This window comes from Neofelis nebulosa, chromosome 1 (assembly GCF_028018385.1).
Source record: "Neofelis nebulosa isolate mNeoNeb1 chromosome 1, mNeoNeb1.pri, whole genome shotgun sequence".
NCBI lineage: Eukaryota > Metazoa > Chordata > Mammalia > Carnivora > Felidae > Neofelis > Neofelis nebulosa.
In genome coordinates, this window is record NC_080782.1 from 178,260,897 (window position 1) to 178,280,880 (window position 19,984).

Genomic DNA, 19,984 nt, shown 5'->3' on the forward strand with positions numbered 1-19,984 from the left:
ATCACGATCTGAGCCAAAGTCGGACACTCAACCAACTGAGCCACCCAGGTGCCCCCCATATATCTTCTAAACTAGAGTTCAACATTTTGAATCATACTTAATAGAGGGTTTTTTTTTTTAACACGCCTATTCATGGGGATAAACTGGAGAGGCCATTTCTAGAAAAACAATGATAAAATGCTGGATGGAAGCAGAAACTAAGTAGCCTCAATCTGAGTTAAAGTCTGTGTAAATTCTGTTCATCTTTGCAAATTTGAAAATGGCACTCTCTGTTTAATTTACTGTTGTTAAATACACAAGACATGAGGGTGACAATTATCTACTGACATATCTACAATGAATTCACGGTCTGAAAATCTCCCATGCTGTATATGCTCAAGTCCGTTATCTCTTGTTTTGTTATTTTTTTATGTTTATTTCTGAGAGAAAGAGAGAGAGCACACATGCACAGGAGCGTGAGAGGGGGAGGAGCTGGGGGTGGGGGGTGGTGTGGCGGAACAGAGGATCCAAAGCGGGCTCTGTGCTGACAGCAGAGAGCCAGATGCAGGGCTCAAATTCAGGAACCGTGAATCACGACCTGAGCTAAAGTCGGACACTTAACCCACTGTGCCATCCAGGTGTCCCAAGTCAGTTATTTCTTGTTAAAAAACTTTTTTGTTATTATAGATATTTAGAAACCATACAAAAATGAGAATATTAAAAAACAAACAAACAAACAAACAAACAAACAAACATGGACTCATCAACTCATTCAATCATTATCACTTTCCTGTCCATCTCGTTCCTTCAATGTGCCCACCTCAGGGACTCCTGTCAGGACAAGGTTTGTCATTTCAGATTCTCACCTGAATCCTTCCTTCTAAATCTTAGAACCCTCAAAGCATAAAAATGCTTCTTATGCCTTTACCATGTTATTCATTTGAAAAAGGGAAACCATGTTGTCTCAGCGGAGGAGGAAAACATAGTTTCATTCCGATTCCCTATCATGAGAGAAGGTCAAGAATCTTGGTGCAAAATCCCACTTAGAGGCGGTGACTTACACTGTTTCCCAGTGCTCATCACGCCTAGCCAGAGATCATGAATTTTCCATCATCATTACATACACTATGCAGTCAAACTAGTCTACGTTGAGCTGAGTATTCTCAGGTTTAAAGACAAAAATGTTTCCACTGAGCTCTAATTTACACCACCGTTAAATATTTTTCTTGATTTTCATTAAAATAAGAAAATCAGTTTTCTCTATTCAGTGGCAGATCAATTTAACTGAAATAAAATTTCTCCTGTAATTTACCCATACTTACTCAAAGGATTAGTGAGTCCCTGTCAGAGAGCAGATACTTGTCTGCTCATTAACATTCACGACCAAGAACCCTTCTGGTAGGGCTGGTTTCAGCATCTGATAGAGCAATACTTAAAAGAAATTGGCTTGTCTGTGAAACAGCTGCTCAGCAAAGCCACCATGCAAGGGAACTGGTGATAATAAGATGATAATATTACAACTACACTGGGAGTATAATGTGTTTTACTTTGAGGTGTGTGGTAGGGGTCTAAGAATTAGAAGAAGACTGGTAGTCCATCACAGAGGACATGACGCTGTAAATCAGCAGTGGGCTTCCTTCGTTTGGAATGATCTGTCCAAAGAGCAGAATAAAAAAAAAAAAAAAAAAAAGGAAGGGGAAGGTGAAGGCAAAGCGAAAAGCAAAGGGAAAGGCAAAGGGAAAGGCAAAGGGAAAGGCAAAGGCAAAGAGAAAGGGAAAGGGAAAGGGAGGAAGGAAAGACAAATTTCACTTGTACAAAGATCTGGGTTCTTCACGCATTTGCATTTAAAAGACCCCTACCATGGACCATCTATTCCAACATTGTGCAAACACAAGGCATTTGTGATTTGTAAATCTGCACTAGTTCTGCCAAAGTTGAAATCCCCTGTTAGCTGATTCTTATTTTTGGAAAGTCTGACCTTTTGTAAAACTAGCAGATCACTGATCACTCTCCAGTGATAGTATGACTGTTTCTAATTTCCAAAACCCAATCCAGGACAATGTGATTTCCAAAGATGTGTCCTTCAGATGAAATACATGTCATTGAGGTGGTGGCCTAGCAAAATTAAAGGTGTTCAGCTAATTATTTTGTAAGATAATTAATACGATAACCCGCATGAATTACAGCTAGCTTCTATTCTGTATTATGAACAAGAGTACTAGTAGCATAAGAAACAGGAATATCACATCTATTTATCCTTGAATCACATTGGGGAAGTGGTGCATGTGTGCCTGTGTGGTTATGCTAGCATTTGTTCCTGTGCTAGGAGACTGAAGGCAGTGGTAAAACAGGTATGTCCCTGTGCTTCATGTAGAAAATACTTATCCCTCTTGAATTCCTAGAGAATCCACCAAAACAACAACAAACAAACCACCCTGTGCAGAACATAAAATGCTGTTTCGAGAATAACAAGAGGAGTCAGTTGAGGACTATGGTAGTTAGGATATAGAAATATTCACTCCTCCCCAACCTTCACTTTTAAGTCATACAATCCCTCCTCCACTGATGTTAGGAATGACTGGGAGATTTGATTTGGCCAACAGAACCTGGGAAGAGAGTGCGCCAATCCTAGTTTGGGCATTAAGGGGCACCATGCCTCCACTTATGAATCTTAGTGTCTAAACTTCATGATGAGAAGAAAATGATCAAGATAGACTCCTGCCTCCAAGAGAACAGTAATATCTAGAACAGACCAGACCAAACAGTAGTTTAGAGCCAAAGTGAGCAGGGCATAGACCAGAATAGCCAAACTCTAGACAATCCAAAGATGCATTCAGGAAAAAGTAAATACTTCTTGTTTATGCCCTGAAATTTTGTAGTTGTTTGTTATGAAACAATAGAAGACATAAACGACTGACATGATTCTACAGAATATCTACATGATAGATGCAAGCTAAATGTCAACAGATAAACAATGCTGCAAAACATCAATAGTAAATATGTTTATAACACGTCCCAAGGACCTTGTAGACATGCATACAAAATTTCTGGTGCCTTTGTCTCTTCCTGCCCCTTCTTTATCACACTCTTAAGTTATTCCTTAAGAGTCCTGTCTGTCCCTTCTTCCAAAAGTCTTCTCTGATGCCTCTAAGTAGAACACTTTGTTCCCTCCGTTCTGCCTCCAATGGACTCCCACCATATGATACAGCCAATCCTGCCTTCTTTACTATTGGTTTGATACTTGTGTCTCCCCAACGAGGTAAGATAAACTTCATGACAGATTGTGACCGTATTTTTGTCATTATTAGTCAACTTTTTTTACCTACTACCCACTTGGTTAAGTGTCTTCTACATATAAGGTTCTGAATAAATGTTTCCAAACTGAAATCACACACACACACACACACACACACACACACACACACACACACACCACTCATATGACAGGAAATATAGACGATTCTACCACATATGGAAAACTACTTAGCGGTTTTTCCTATTCAAGTAAGTGTTTTCTCTGGGAAAATTCAACCATATTTTATAGATATCATTGCATTATTGTCATCTCTACAGTATATAGATGAGAAATGATATTTTAAAAGAAAACACAAGCAGATTTGCAGTATAAAAATATTATGTCGCTGTGTATAAATTATTTCCACATTCAGTAAAATCAGAGCTGACTGTGTTAGTATAGAATAAGTTCTTCAGAAAGATGGAAATTACTGCTCAACTTTTTTTATTTTTATTTTTATTTTTTGCTCTTAAAAATTTACTTGCTGCAAAAATCTCTGGACAAATGTGTGTCATTAAAATGCATAAATAAAAACCAGGAAGGAAAGTAAAATAATAAGACCAAGAAGGACAAACTGAACAACAACAATAACAACAACAAAAACTCTCATATTGAGTTTCAAATGTGAATAAAATTCAGCACAAATAAATCTGAAGAAAAAATAAGCAAAATAAAATATCCCTTCAACGAAATTTTCCTGTCTCTCAAGAATCCATATTCCATGCACGTTCCTGGAGAATAGGGTGCTGGTGCTCACATTAAGACAGAAGCTACCAGGGCTTTGTGAGATAAGGAGAATAAATAATACAGCTTAGCTGATTCAATAACATTTTTGCACAAAACACCCGTTCCCCTTTAATTGACAGACAACTTCTAATTGAATACTATTCCTGCCTTTTCCAAAAATGTGGCTAGATTCTTTACCCACCAATATCACCGTTGCCTTGTTAAAGGAATATCAATGATTTTTAGCCAGTGTCCACTTGAAACAAATAAAAGCTTAGTTATAATTTCAAGCAAATGTCAAGTTCCTATTCCATTGCTATTTATAAGTCTGATGTAAGTCAAGAGCATTAGGCTACAGACTTGGTTTCATTCTTCTCGGTGGAAACTTGGCAAGTGACTTACCCTCTCTAGGTCCCAGGTTCCTTGGGGGCAAGACTATATTTAGGTGGGTAATTTTCTTTTTTAAGGATTAAAAAAAATTCATTCCACTTCCCTCTCAAGACATCATCACCTCTTCCCCACAATAACTGGGACAGGACAGACACGAGAGACAGAGGAGAGGATACTGCTGTTCATGAAATCTTAGCATATTTGGAGACTGGAAAGCACTAGAGAGTCTAAGGGGTACCAGTGACGATAAGCAGGGCTTCAGGAATGTTCAGTCTGGGGCTCAATGCTGAGTCCCCCACTGAAGAGCTCCGAGGAACCTGGGGTCTAGACAGGGTAAGTCACTTGCCAAGTTTCCACCGAGGAGAATGAAACCAAGTCTGTAGCCTAATACTCTTGACTTACATCAGAGCTCTGCACTGTGGCTCACTTCGGTCGATAGGTTAACATCTATACAGAGTGAGGAACGGGGCCAGGAGTTGTCTCTTATTACTATACTATATCAACATGAGCATGTGGTTGCTGTCTATTTTCCTAGAATCCTCAAAGTTAGCCACTTAGAAGCATGACAATCACTGCGATTTAGACACAAATGCCAATTTGACAGGTGAAATGGTCACTAAACACAAAAATCCTGGGAAAATGAGCAGGTGCACAAGGATGTCCCTCCCTTTTTTGAATGTTTTTATATGATTTGTTTACTTGTTTTGCAAACTTCTGGCTGTCGGGTGTTTGGCAGAGGTGAGACAGGTAGGAAGCAAGGGAGTCGTGCTGTGATCACTCTGCCAGGTATACCTGATGGTCTTCGTAATTGTAACCCCTGGGGTGTTACAGAAAGGTCTGGTCTTGGCTACAGAGCAAATTGAGTGCAACACTGAATCGTTCTGAGGAAATCTTTGCAGGCTAAGCCCCAGTCCGCAGGGTGATGGGCTTCTAGGGGTACACGATGCGAGCCAGAGGTGGAGATTTGGCCAGAGAAAGAAGGAAAAAAAAACAACAACAACAACCAACTAACCCAAACCTTGTGAACCACTTGCAAAAGTACCAGTGCCAAGAATATAAACTTTTATTTTATATACCTTCATAACATTTCAATTCTATGCTTAAAAAGAAAAAGAGAGTGTCTCAGTTATAAGAAAGTCCTCTGCCAAAGAAGGAAAATGTCTGCAATTGATATTATGTATTCTTTCAATTTATTGCCTCTCAGCTACAAAGTTTTGGACTAATGGGAGTATGAAGCAAAGCTTAATCATTTCGGAAAGCTGGGGAAGAATTCATATTAATTCAGGGTTAGTTTCTGACCACTCAATGAATAGTTATAATTCTATACCGTGTTTCTTTTAAATATTACCAAAGACATTAATAAAAAGTAGGAAGGAACATGGCAAGAAACAGAACGCTATGTTACATTAAATGTTTGGGAATTTCAAATTTGAGGAGTCACCTCTGCCACAAAAAATGAAAAGTGAAATAGAATCAAAACATTTCTAAGAAAGTACAATAAGGAAAACAACAACTATAGATTGATGGTTAACAGTGGCTAAATTTATCCTCTCTGAATATGGTTTGGACTGAATCACATGTATCAGGTAACTTAAATTGCCGCTCTACCTAAATGAAAATAAGAATGGTAGGAAAGGGAGTGCTCACCTTCTCATGGAATAGTCATTCATCCGAAGGAGAACAGGTAGCCAACAAAAACATGCAAAATCCTGATGATAAATCAAGATCTCTGAGAACGAGGGACCACAGCAGAAACGCAAAACGGATGCTTTGGATCAAGAGACCCCAGTGAGTATGCAAACTGACTCACAGAATAATAGGAAACCACTAAAAATAAACTCCAAGTCTTTCACGGCACCACGGATTTTATCTGGGAAAATAAGGCTCGCAGGGTACCATTCCACAACTGATCCTAGATACTTCTGTGCTCACACTCACTGATACTCATCAGTGAGGAAGTGTTCCTTTTTAAAAAAGCTAAGGGAGAAAACGGAAAGCTGGCTGTGTGAATGTACCCCTTTCCCCAACAGGTGACTTCGCAGGATCACCTTCACAGGATGAGAAGATAAGTCCTACAACTGTGTGGCTGACCTTCATGTAACTGCCTAAAGAAGTACCCGAAGTTAGAATGGTGACTTCCAAATTTACATAGTTTCATAATTTTTTTTTAAGACAGGCTCTTCAAAAGCTGAGTTCATCAGGGTCACGTTTTGATTTTTAAAAATAAGTCTGGCCGATAGCTTCCTTGAAAAAAATCTCAACTTCTCTCCCATCCCAACCTGAGATGCACTGTTAAAAAAGAATTCGTCAACCCCCATGTCAGATCTAATCTTAGCAAAAATCAAGATCCTGTCAAACCGACTGACATAGTGCCCCCAAGTACATAAGACAATTTAAAACACATCTGGAGAGACAGAGAGAGAGAGAGGGATGGAGGCTTCTTTAGTAAAACAAAAGTAAAATTCATTAGTATGGGGGAAAAAAGTCATTGTTAAAAGTCATTGCTATGAGAATACAAGTATCAGGCTCATTCCTTTTGAATAGCATTTAAAAAAACAAATCAGGGGCCCGTGGGTGGCTCAGTCAGTTGAGCGTCTGACTCTTGATTTCAGCTCAGGTCACGATCTAGGGGGTTCGTGGGTTCCAGCCCCGTGTCGGGTTCTGCTTGGGATTCTCTCTCTCCCTCTCTCTGACCCCCACCCCACTCAGGCTCTCTCTCTCAAAATAAATAAACATTCAAAAAAATATTTAAAAAAATGAATCAGCTCCCCATAAAACTATCAGACGCAAAGTATTTTCATTAAAAGGAGTATACGCTGTGTATCACGAAGGCTGTCCCAGAATTCCTTTTCCGGAATTTCGGAGTCCAGCTTTGAAAAGGCACTAGAATTGTTTTCCAAAGACAGGTAAAAGTCAACAACACCAGATCACTCTCCGTGCTTTCTATAACAAACGATAAGGCGTCTCAATGTGCCTCAATGTGAAGTGATACATTACAGTTCCTCCAGCACAGAGTCCCTTCAGGGGCTCCTGAATGTCACCGAATTTGTAATCTGTCAATCAAGGGCAACAACTAAGTACTCCCTCGCCTCATTCAAGGGAACAACACGCACAGCGTCACTTCTAAATAAGGAATTGTTTTCATATACCTCCACATATAAAGCTGAACACAGAGGGAGGGGCAGAGAAGACCACGCGAATGTTCAAACACTTGGCAGATAAGAGGAAGTCCCATTGACTTACATGGAAAATGTCACATCAGCTTAAGTACTGAAACCACCACCAGGTTGGACCTGCCTTTTAGGACGAGGAGGGCTGATTTGAAAGGAATTGGTGTTGCTGTAATAGGTTAAAGCCGCAATGAAGCAGAACATTTTACCTACTACAGAGAAAAGAGAAAGGAAAATCAAAACTTCGGCGAGCCTTTTCTAAACTAGCTCTGCGGTGCATGGACTGGAGAGGATAAGGGAAATGATGGCAGTCCCACTGCCCAAGGACAACTTAATAAGACCCAAAGGTACCAGGAAGGGTTGCCACAATTTGCGAGTCTGGTTTACAATGAGCCACGGCACATGCATTCATTTCTTAGAGCGTTAAACATCATGCAACCACCTAAGAATTTTAACTTTCTCATGATCATTATTAATTCAGTTTACGAAAATCAGATTGATCTTGAATATTTTTCTCAAGTGCTGATGAGAACATTCAATGTCGCCATGCTCGTAATAATCACTTTCACTCTCTGTGCTTTCTCATACCAACTGTTTATTTAACAAATAGAATATAGAAATGAAGTGGATTGCTTATAATCAGGAAATCAATACAGGATTTAAACGTTGGGCAGAATGCACTGTCACTGCAGGGCAAAATGTGGCTGCATTATTGGAGGGCCAAACTCCAAAATAAAGGAGTCTGTGTCATTAGCACTTAAAACAAGACTGTCTTCTCGAAAGTGTTGCTATATTTCAAATAATTTTAAATGACACTTAATTACTTTAAAGAAAATCCCCAGATGAAAAATTAAGACAAGCTATGATGTGACAAAACCTGAATTAGAATCACTCTAATCATGAAAAATTAAGCTCAATCTTTCAGAATAAATCTCACAGGCAAAACCACAAACTCAAAACAGCTCTTCGTTAACGCAGGCTTTGTAACATATTACTCTAAGAATTGTCAAGAAAGCTCATGCTTTTACTAAAAATAGACAAAGTTATAAATGTTTAAGAGGGAGAGGAAAGCACCAGCTTTCAAAAAAAAATGTTTTTCACATAAAACCAAGATCCTCAGGAAAGCACACCTCGAACAAAGTGAATCAGAAGCTGGTCCACCTACCATCAAATTTCTTGTGCCTGGACACGAAAGTGGTGCGCACAAAATGGCTCGTCTCTTCCACGAGGTTCTCGAACTCGAGTTTGCTCTGCTGGCTTAACTTGTCTTCCATTTCCGTGGTGCAGCATGTATATTCTTGAGGGCAGATTCTTAAGTGTTCCCCTGCCATGAGAGGGCAAATGTCAGTATGGAATGATAAGGACTTTGCGGACATTGCTTCTCTGACCTTTCCCTTCCACCCTGGGATGCTGTTCCACCCCTGTCCGGCCTTCCCCGTGAACTTATCTGGGCCTCGGTGGACTTAACATCTCAAACATTCAGGACTTCAGTTGAACCTGATGTTGGGGTCTGAATGTTTGTGTGCCCCCAAACTCCTATGTCAAAATGCTAATGCCGAGGTGACGGTACTAGGAGCTGGGGCCTTTGGGGGGTGATTATGGCGTGAATGGGATTAGTGATCTTATAAAAGAGACCCCAGAAAGCTAGGGGACCCCTGTGCCACAGAAGGACGCAGCGAAGGATGGTGTCTGTGAACTAGGTGGCAGACACTCGCCTCATGGCTACCAGGGCTAGGATCATGGATTTCCCAGCCCCCGGAAGTGTGAGAAGTCAATGTCTTCTGTTTGTAAACCACCCAGCTTATGATATTTGTGACAGAAGCCCAAACAGACTAAGATACGTGATATTTAGTTCCCGGCCATGCCACGTAAATGAGAGTATATTAAAGACCTCAGGAGACCATGACGACGTCTCTGCTTTAATTTGAAACACGCCAAGTAACACCAGATGACAACAGACATCATACGGTTGGAAGCGTGTCCTTGGAAACCTTAAGCCACGCAAAAGACACTCAGCCTCATTAGCAGTCTGTGTGGCAGCAAAGGCAAGAAAAGACGGGTATCATTCCTGGTGTTCTGGCTCTGCCTGTCCGTCTATCAGAACGCATCACCTTTTCTCTCGGTGAATGAAAGCGAGTATGTTTTTCATGGCATGTCTCATGTGCCACACATTCCCCACGTTGACATGTCTTGTCAGAGAGAAAACGTGCTCCTGGAAGGAGGAAGGTGCTGATGGGCTTAACTAATGCTTATGCTCTACGGATATATAAAGTAAGAGGTAATGAAAGTCAGGTATTTAATTCAACATATTTATCTCTGGATATACCAGGCCACTGCTTTTGGCGATACCGCTTTCTTCAGGACTATTTGCAAGGAGGAGCCGAAGCTTTGCTTCATGAAATGAAAACGGTCTGTTAATGCAGAAAATGTGCATTTCCAATTGATGTAGCTCTGTTAGTGTCAAAATGTTTAGCAGAGCCTGTGCAGGGAAGAAGGAAAAACCACCCAACATCTTCGTAAACCAAACCAACCAATTGCCCCTGTGATTGAAGTCACTGTAGGGCACTGAAAACCAAGTGTACAAAGTACTTGATGGGGTGATTAAAATCCATTTATAATGTTTCACGGTACTTCTACAAAATTACGTCCTGTGACCCTGTGTGAAGTGTAGGGTGTTTCATGTTTATGTTGTTTGATGCTTTAGCTCCTACTTAAAACAATGCCTGAATAAAAAATGCCAACATATGTGTACAAAAGTCAGATCTTATATAACTCCTGGGAGGAAGGGAGACCATAAAATAGCATATGTATATATTTTTTTAAAATTTTTTAATGTTTATTTATTTTTGAAAAAGAGACAGAGCATGAGCAGGGGAGGGGCAGAGAGAGAGGAAGACACAGAATCCGAAGCAGCTCCAGGCTCCGAGCTGGCAGCACAGAGCCCGATGTGGGGCTCGAACTCACAAACCACGAGATCATGACCTGAGCCGAAGTCGGGTGTTCAACCAACTGAGCCACCCAGGCCCCCCAGCATATGTATATTTTTAAATAAGGAAATGAAAATGCATTGTACTTGAGAATGATAAATATCAAATTCGAGGTAACAGTTCACTTCCAGGAAAATTAGGATTTGAGACAGGAGCTTAAATACTTTATAATTGTTTACTTCTGAAGTTGTTTGATGGACGTCAGATGTGTATCATACTAGTATCTGCTTATTTCTGTACATTTAAAGTATTTTGAAATAAAAACTTGGAAATGTGTCACTAAAAAGTAGCAGTCACTACAACTGTGCTAGAGAGGAGAGCGGGGGATAGATAGATATTCAGAAAGAAAAACAGGCTGCCCTTGACATTCAGAAGCCAGCATGGCAACTCACAGCTAGGTCATGATAGTCTATTACACTTAAACAATCTCACAGAATACCAACCCCAGACAAAATTACTCCGAGACCACGATAAATGAGATAAACCAAAGTCATTTCAAAATTTTGGTTAAGCACAGACAAAAACAAGGCCTTATGCCATCCAAAAAGTACTGAACACTTCCTCTCTGAGGCAAAACGAATGTACTTTACCGTTTACAGACTGAACCTCACACTACTCTCCTTCCTTATTGGTGAGATTTATTGAGATACCTTTTTGTAGATTTACCTCTGCTTTCTGACAGCATCTGACCAATCTAGGGGGAAGCCCTGCTTTTCTGAACCAACCCCCCCAAACCAGCCCACCAAAATCCCAGTCCTAGAATAGATTCTTTCCAAGTCCCTGTCACTGAGAAAGCCCATGGTTCTCCACCGTGTATTTATTCCTGCTTGTTGCAGTCGCTGACCCTTATTCAACCACAGGTATGTTCCTAACAGGTACTCATTGGAAGGTACTGACAATTCCAAACTGGATAAGGATGGAACAGTATGAATTTTGCGACTTTTCTCCAAGTCATTCTGATACTCACATCCCAGGAAGAAGCAGAGTTCCAGAGGTTAAGACACTGATAAGGATGAAAAAATAGCTTTATCAAAAGCAAATGGCCTGTATTTCTAATTTACTTTTTACAAAATATGAAAACTAACTTATAAGGATAAAACTCTGTATCCAGATTGAATGGGCTTTTAGCGTTAACAATTCTGCATAACGCTCCTTTCTCTGACCTGCTATAAACCATTTTCAAAAATCTACCTAGTCTGTCCCCCACCCCTTCCTATCGTGAGTAAATGGAATGTCCATTTCTCAAGATTTAGTACATCAGGGCTACATTCTACTTCTGAATCATTACAAATGAGTTTTCAGCAAAATGCATTGGACTTTTGGTGACAAGCTGACCAAAAGAGAATAAACATTGTATGACCTGAGGTAAATAGTTATACTTGGGATATTGGTGGAAGAAACTCCATGGTTTCATGGAATTAAATTGGATTGGAAACACGGTAATTTCTAATCACGTCAAGAAAATCAGTATTTTGTATGTCAAGTGATAAATAAAAACAGGAAGAAAACTTACTTCTTCATAGGATGACTTTAAACCAAGCTTAGCGTGTGTGTGTGTGTGTGTGTGTGTGTGTGTGTGTGTATGTGTGTGTGTGTGCACACAGGTCATGGAGGCATGTATAACTGGCTGCCATTCTAATTCAGTGCAGTATTAGATATTTTATAGAACTGGAAGTGTCCCCAAGAAGTCAACGCCTTTACGCAGGCCCTGGCAGACATGAAGAGACAGACAGACAAACATGTAGACAGTGAAGAGATGGACAGACTACCAGAGTGTTGAAGAATCCTACTGGAGGAAGAGTAAATCTTTTATGCAAAGTGCTTGCTAGAGTGTCTAGGTAGAGACCATGATGATGCTCCCAAGCATACAAGATCAGGGACGTAAAACATGTGGTCAAATCTAGGGTGAGCCTTGTTTTCTCTCTAACATATACGAGATAAGAAGGTTTTGTGGAAGAACTGACCTATTGAAGTACCGTTTTCTCCCCCAATCTGAAGTCACTGATATTTGCCAAAGTAATCTCATAATTTCAAATGGCCACAAAGACTTAGGACAATTGCATAATTTGTTCTTAGTAGGTTTACTCATTTATTTTGTTTTTGACCCTAGAACAGGGGTGTCTAAAACATGGCCCCTGGGCCAAATTTGGCCCACCATCTGTATTTATAGGCCCCGAGAACAATAATGGTGGGAGACAAAAATCTAAAGAATGATATTTTGCACAATATGAAAATTTTACAAAATTCAAATTCAATTGTCCATAAATAAAGTTTTATCAGAAAACAGCCCCACCTCCCCATTTATGTACTGTCTATGGATGCTTTAGTATTCAAAGAGCAGAGCGCTCATGACAGAGACCACTGTTGCAGGGACCCGCAACGTGAACTACTGACATTTCTGAAATCCTACATGGTATATTCTGCTACACAAAGAATTACCTCTAGCCTGTCCTGTTCCAATTTCTCCAAAAGCAAGAATTTGATACTTTACTCGGCTTACATACTTTCTAACACTTATGAGTATTTGATATAATAATGAGCCTTTTCCAAAGTCGTAATTCATGAAGCAGAAGAAAGCGTTATCCTTTAAAAGCTTCCCACGCACTCTCTCAAATTCCCTTAGGTTCTCTACGTTATTTATTACATAATTAGATACAACATTTAGCTCAATTGGAGTGCCACTACATACCTCCAAGATCTAAACAGTAATCGCTAGATACCTCCAAGATCACTAATATACAACATTTAGCTCAACTGGGGTGCCAATAGGTACCTCCAAGATCATTAATATTATCGCTAATAGTAAATAGTTCATTCCAGGAGATCAGAATAAGAGACCATAAATGCAGGAAATGTGGGATTGAAACAATGATGATGGCATCTTCACTCAGCAAACATTTATTGAAACCTACATGCAACTCAGGACGATAGGTGCCTATCCATCAACATCAGGTGCAGAGTTAGACAATCAGCCTACACAGGTGCATGCTTTCTTAGGGCACCTGAAGTTCATGCCAGTAAATTCCCAGGTTCCTGAATTTTTATCAAACTCATCACTAGCTCTAAACTAAATAAGGGAAATTATAGATGTAGAAGAAGGGAGTTCCAACAGGAAGTTAGAGATTGAGCAAAGGCTGAAGGACATACAATCAGGCCATAAACTGTCATGTTTTCTAAGAAAGAAGAGACGGGCTCTTCCTCCCTTTACATGCCTCCCTTAACTGTGTGTCACTCTTTACAACATCTTTCCCCAAATGCCTGCCCAGATGTTTGTTTTCACTCCAAGACACAGAGGTGACAGCAGAAATGTGATTCTGCCAGATCGTGCTCTCTCTAGGGATGGCCCTGGGTCTGAACACCGCCAGGAATAGACTTGGTGAGTGGCATGGTGGGAAAAGCAGGAGACAGGAGGACCTCGTTAACCACAGAAGTCAGCCTCTGTGGGTCTGTGGGGCAGACTCTCTGCCCTCAGAGGTGACACGTGGGGACCTCAAAATGCACACTCCAAACAAACAAACAACCAAGATGAAGTGCCCCGAATGCATCACATTTTATAGCCAAACTCTTGGCTTTTATAGAGATTTGGAGTATGGAGGGAGATTACTAACCTCACCTTTCCTAAAAGGTAGGTAGAAAATCAAATCTAAAACTATAAAGAAGATGGTAACATTTCCCAAAACAGAACACTTTAATTTCTGAACATCCAGATTCCATTTGATTACACTGCAGTATTTGTTTTAGACTTGGCCCTCTTCAGAGTGCATGGTCTATGCCAAACTTCTCTCATCCTTGAACTATTAAAATGCCCACAGTCAATTAGCCGTGCCTGATACCGAGCCACATTCTCCTCATCTTTGGGTACGTTGCCTCAAATAACCATTCAGTTTGTTCATCTGGTGCCTCGGAAGTTGACTAGAGAAAATCATCTAGGGAAACGGAGTTAGGGTGGTAAAATACTCTAGAATAAGTGAACTTTTGCCCAGAGTTTATGATAGCTAAAGGAATTTAAATTGGAGCTAATAGTCCTGGGCTGTTCTCAGTCTCGTGGAGCTCCTGTACCAGCTCATTGGGAGCGGCAGAGTATAAGATCGCAGTAGTCTTTAAATGTATGTTCTAGTTCATTTCTCTAAGTTCACATTCCCAAAACCTCCAAATAAGCACTTGTGTAACATTTATCAGTGGGAAGCGTTATTGTAAATGATCCTTTCATATTTTTAAGGGCTGCTCTTCTTTAGCGAAGTTGTTCAGGACCGTAATCAGAATGCTTAAACTTTCCCAGAAGTTTTAAAATTCAATGAATGTTCTATTTCAGTGGATCTTATCACTCAAATAACCTATATTAGTGTCATCCTTTGATGTTGTCAATTTCCCAATAAAGACTTTAAATACGAATTATTTTAGTTATAAAATTTTTACTCTGTATTTTGCAAAAGTAATTCCTCTGAAGGAAACCAGTAAGTTCACTGTGTAAATCTGTTCCGACAATTGTACAGCGATGATTTCAAACATGCCATCCTAGATGGTGCAGACCCCAGCTCCAAACTGCCAATGTTTTTGGTCTTTACCATCACCTTATTTTTTTCTTTCAGAGAAACTGATGGTTAGGGATCTGGAAGGGCACAGAAGGTATGGTCAGAATCAACAAGGGATGAGATATGGGGGATGAGGCATGGGCAGAGCTTGAAGGCAGGATAGTCCAAGAGAGCAGGAGGCAGCTGCAGAGAGAAATGTGATTCTTTCCATTCCTCACATCTTACCTTGGTTCTAATATATTACGGAAGTATTAAACTTGTAAATACTCTCATCATTTTTAAATACAGGTAGTTTCTCCTTGTCTTCAAATGAATACATCTAATTTATTATTTACTTCATACGTGTAAAACTTTGAGACATTTGGGGCACCTGCGTGACTCAGTCGGTTAAGTGTCCAACTTCAGGTCATGATCTCACAGTTCATGAGTTCAAGCCCCGCACCAGAATCACTGCTATCGGCATACAGCCTGCTTCGGATCCTCTTTCCTCTTCTCTCTCTGCCCCTCCGCTTCTTGACCACCCCCCCTCAAAAATAAACAAACACTAAAAAAATGGTTATTAGTAACTTATATGGGTAGGTACACACACACACACACAAACACAATTACATAGCATATTGCTTCTCAGTATTTAAAAAACAAAATAGGGCGCCTGGGTGGTTAAGTCGGTTGAGTGTCTGACTTTGGCTCAGGTCATGATCTCGCAGCTTGTGAGTTTGAGCCCTGCGTCGGGCACTGTGCCGACAGCTCAGAGCCTGGAGCCTGCTTCAGATTCTGTGTCTCCCTCTCTCTCTGCCCCTCCCCCACTGACATTCTCTCTCTCTCTCCTTCAAAAATAAACATTAAAAAAAAATTTGTAAACAAAATAAAAAACAAAATAAAGACTAGAAAGATCTCAGAAGAAAATTTGAATTGCTACAACCTTTCTTCTATATAGCAAACAGCCCAGCAAAACTGTGATTAAACACCAGTAGGTCAACAGCAAACAATAACAATGTGATTCCATGATCCAACATATGCCACACACCAGGGACTCAACTTATTTAAACATTTTTGTAAAAAATGAATGTGAGCCCAGAGTAGAATATAATCTCAAAGGCAACTGAAGAATCGTAGTAATGCAACTGATTAATCTGTACCCATAAGAGGAAGAGTGCTTAATGATACTAAAAGATGTTTCCCTAGATCATGGGGAAAGAAAGAGAAGTAGTTACTTTACTGTTCTTTGGAGCTTTCAAGCCTCTTCTCATCATATCTCTGTGTTTTGCTCATTAAAGTATTTACAGAGTCCAAAAACATTAGAAACAGAGGTGATCCCAAGGCCACACGAACCCCAGCCCAGACGCGTATTGAAATTGGACTGGGGAAGATGCATGGCGGGGCATTACTGGACATTCTTTTCCAAAAGATCGACCTACAGCTATTCTGATAAACTCAGCAACTGCCCATGCAGACCTTCCCTTCTTCACTTCTTTCACAATAAGACTCACCAAGTTTGTATTTCAGCATAAAATGTTTATATAGGAAGTACTCAAATGATAATCAAATCTCTTCAACACGCAAAATGTTAATTTGTTGGCCTCAAGACAGTTCTTCGAGAACTAAGACAGTAAAGAAATCTTGCTCTCATTACTTCTGTATTTCAGAATCAAAATGAAAGCTATACAAGCACAGACAACTTCAGTTATCATCTCTAGGAGTCTGAGAATAGGATAAGCAAAATGCTATGGCAGGGATAAGAAGCCCTACCTCCCCGTCGCCACTCCCACTGCAAGGTACACCTTCTGTCCGCCCAACATTTTCTGAGCGCCTCCTTTATGTCAGGCACTGTGAAGGATCTTTCTTGTCTTTATTTTACAAAGTAGGAAACTGAATCATACAAAGATTAAGTAGCTTCATCTTTAAGCTAGGAAAGATCTGTCTCCAAAGCTCATCCTTGTTACCATTCTCACCTGTGACAAGATCCATGCGACCACAGCAGCGAAATAGAGACATCATGGAATATTTCACATTTTCAAAGAAACTCAACATTTGTAAGAAACTGTACAAAATAACTGTTGGAAGGAGTTCAAGTTTCAGCATCAGATTTTACTACATTCTTTCAATGACATCATATCTTTGTGAAGCTCGGTTTTTCACTAATTTTCCTTAACTTCCTTAATTTTCACATGGATAGCACGTGAAAAATCAGTGTGAAACAGAAATGATGGTGGCTATGCCCGATTTGGTTCTAGGCTTTGAGAAGCTGTGCGCCGCCTAATAGTAAATAGTTGTGACTGTTTAAGAATTAATTTTTAAAAAAATTTTTAATGTTTGTTTATTTTTGAGAGAGAGAGAGAGAGAGCAAACAGCCAAAGAGCAGAGAGAGACGCACATAGAATTTGAAGCAGGCTCCAGGCTCTGAGCTGTCAGCACAGAGCCTGACATGGGGCTTGAACCCATAAACCATAAGATCATGACCTGAGCCAAAGTTGGAGACTCAACCAACTGAGCCACCCAGGCGCCCAAGAACTGGATTTTTAAAATGTTCCTACAATGTGTATGTAATGTTTACAAATGGCTACTAAGCTTTTTATGATGTAAATTCCCAATTGTTCAGATTTAATAAGAAATAGCTAGTATTTCTTCTTCTGGCCTAGGGGTATTGAGGACTAATTACAGAGGCACTGTGACAATTTTGTGTCCCAGTGTTTAGTACCAGCAATTTAGTGAAATACTAATCACCATGTTGCTATAAGGGAGTATTATACACAAGGTTAAGATGTATGACTTGAAGTAAAAGATAATACTCTCAATAATATGGGTGGGCCTCATCCAATCTGTTGAAAGCCCTTATGAGCAAAAACTGAGGCTTCTTTGAGAAGGAGAAATTCTGCCTTAAGACAGCAGCCTCAGCTTTGGAGTTTTCAGCCTGTCAGCCCCACCATTGCATGAGTCAAATCCTTTAAACAGATACCCTTGTGTGTCTGTGTGTGTATGTCATCAGTTCTGCTCCTCTGAAGAGCCCTGACACCAAGGCCTCCATGAACAGAGAACATTTGGGAGCCTCTGCACTAGCTCCTAGGGCATCTGCAACTGTGCGTATTGCAATTGCCATGATTATCTGTTTTGCCCAAAATTTAGCACCATTGCGTACTCTTTTTCTTTTCCCCCTTTCAGTGCCCATCAATCTCAGTATCTAAGTTATTGTAAATGGAGTTAGCATTCTGTTGTTAAATGTTTAACAACTAGCGTTCCAGTTTTGAGGAGAAGCCCTGATTTATGTTGCTTGCCAATTCCCATGGTATAAATACTCCCACCATGGCTGGTTTCTACCTACCAAAATGATGTTTCTGAATGTTAAGCTGTGAAAGCTATGCAGCATGATAAAAACAAAGAAGGTCTAGAGGTAACACACCTAACATAATAAAGGCCTTATATGAAAAACCCACAGCTGACATCCTGCTAAAAATGATGACAAACTGAGAGGTTTTCTCCTAAGGTCAGGAACAAGACAAGGATGTCCACTCTCACCACTTTTATTCCACAAAGTATTGGAAGTCCAAGCCACAGCAATTAGACAACAAAAAGAAGTAAGAGTCATCCAAACTGGCAAGAAAGAGGTAAAACTTTCATCATTTGCACACGACATGATATGCTACATGGAAAATCTTAAAGACTTCACCAAAAAAATTCTAGAACTGGTCAATGAATTTAGTAAAGTCACAAGACACAAAATCAATATACAGAAATCTGTTGCATTCCTATACACTAATGAAGCAGCAGAAAGTGAAATTAAGAAAACAATCTCATTTACAATTGCATCAAAAACAACAAATCATCTAGGAATAAACTTAACCAAAAAGGTAAAAGACCTGTACTCTGAAAATAAAATATTGATGAAAGAAAATTAAGACAATGCAAATAAACAGAAAGACATTCCATGCTTACAGTTGGAAGAATATTGTTAAAACGTGTATACTACCCAAAGCAATCTACACTTTTAATGCAATCCCTATCAAAATAACAACAGCATTTCTCAAAGAAGTAGACAAACAAACAAACAAAAATTGTGGAGAACCACTACAGACCCTGAACAGCCAAAGCAATCTTGAAAAAGAAAAACAAAGCTGGAGATAAAACAATTCCAGACTTCAAGTTATATTACAAAGCTATAATAATCAAAACAGTATGGTACTGGCATAAAAATAAACATGTACATTGATGAAACAGAATAGAAAACCCAGAAATGAACCCACAATTATATGGTGAATTAATTTTCATCAAAGGAAGAAAGAATATATAATGAGAACAAGACATTTGTACTTCAACAAATGGTGTTGGGAAAACTGGACAGCTACAGGTAATAAAAGAATAAAACTGGACCACTTTCTTACACCATACATAAAAATAAAGTCAAAATGGATTAAAGATCTAAATGTGAGACACGAAAGCATAAAAATCCTAGAATGTAGCATAGGCAGTAACTTCTGTGACATCGGCCATAGCAACTTGATTCTAGATAGGTCCCCTGAGGCAGGAAAAATAAAAAGCATAAATAAACTACTGGGACTACATTGAAATAAAAAAGCTTCTGCACAGCGAAGGAAACAATCTACAAAACTAAAAGGCAACCTACTGAATGGAAGAATATATTTGTAAATGACATATCCAAAAAAGGATTAGTATCCAAAATACATAAAGAGCTTATACAACTCAACACCCAAAGAACAAATAATCCCATTAAAAAATGGACAGAAGACATGAACAGACATTTCTCCAACATATATAGATGGCCAACAGACACACGAAAAGATGCTCAACATAACTAGTCATCAGGGAAACACAAATCAAATCTACAAGATATTACCTCACATCTGTCAGAATGACTAAAATCAGTAACACAAGAAACAACAGGTATTGGCT

At 39.6% G+C, this 19,984-nt stretch overlaps 1 protein-coding gene across 2 annotated transcripts in view; it reads right to left on the bottom strand.

Annotated features, from left to right (window-relative positions):
* Window positions 1-19,984, bottom strand: part of GPC6 (glypican 6) — a 1,126,333-nt gene that overhangs the window by 823,363 nt on the left and 282,986 nt on the right. For both annotated transcript variants that reach the window (XM_058681995.1, XM_058681985.1), the window contains exon 2: window positions 8,726-8,884. In XM_058681995.1, the coding sequence (XP_058537978.1) occupies window positions 8,726-8,884 (159 nt within the window). The remainder of the gene's footprint in view (window positions 1-8,725; window positions 8,885-19,984) is intronic.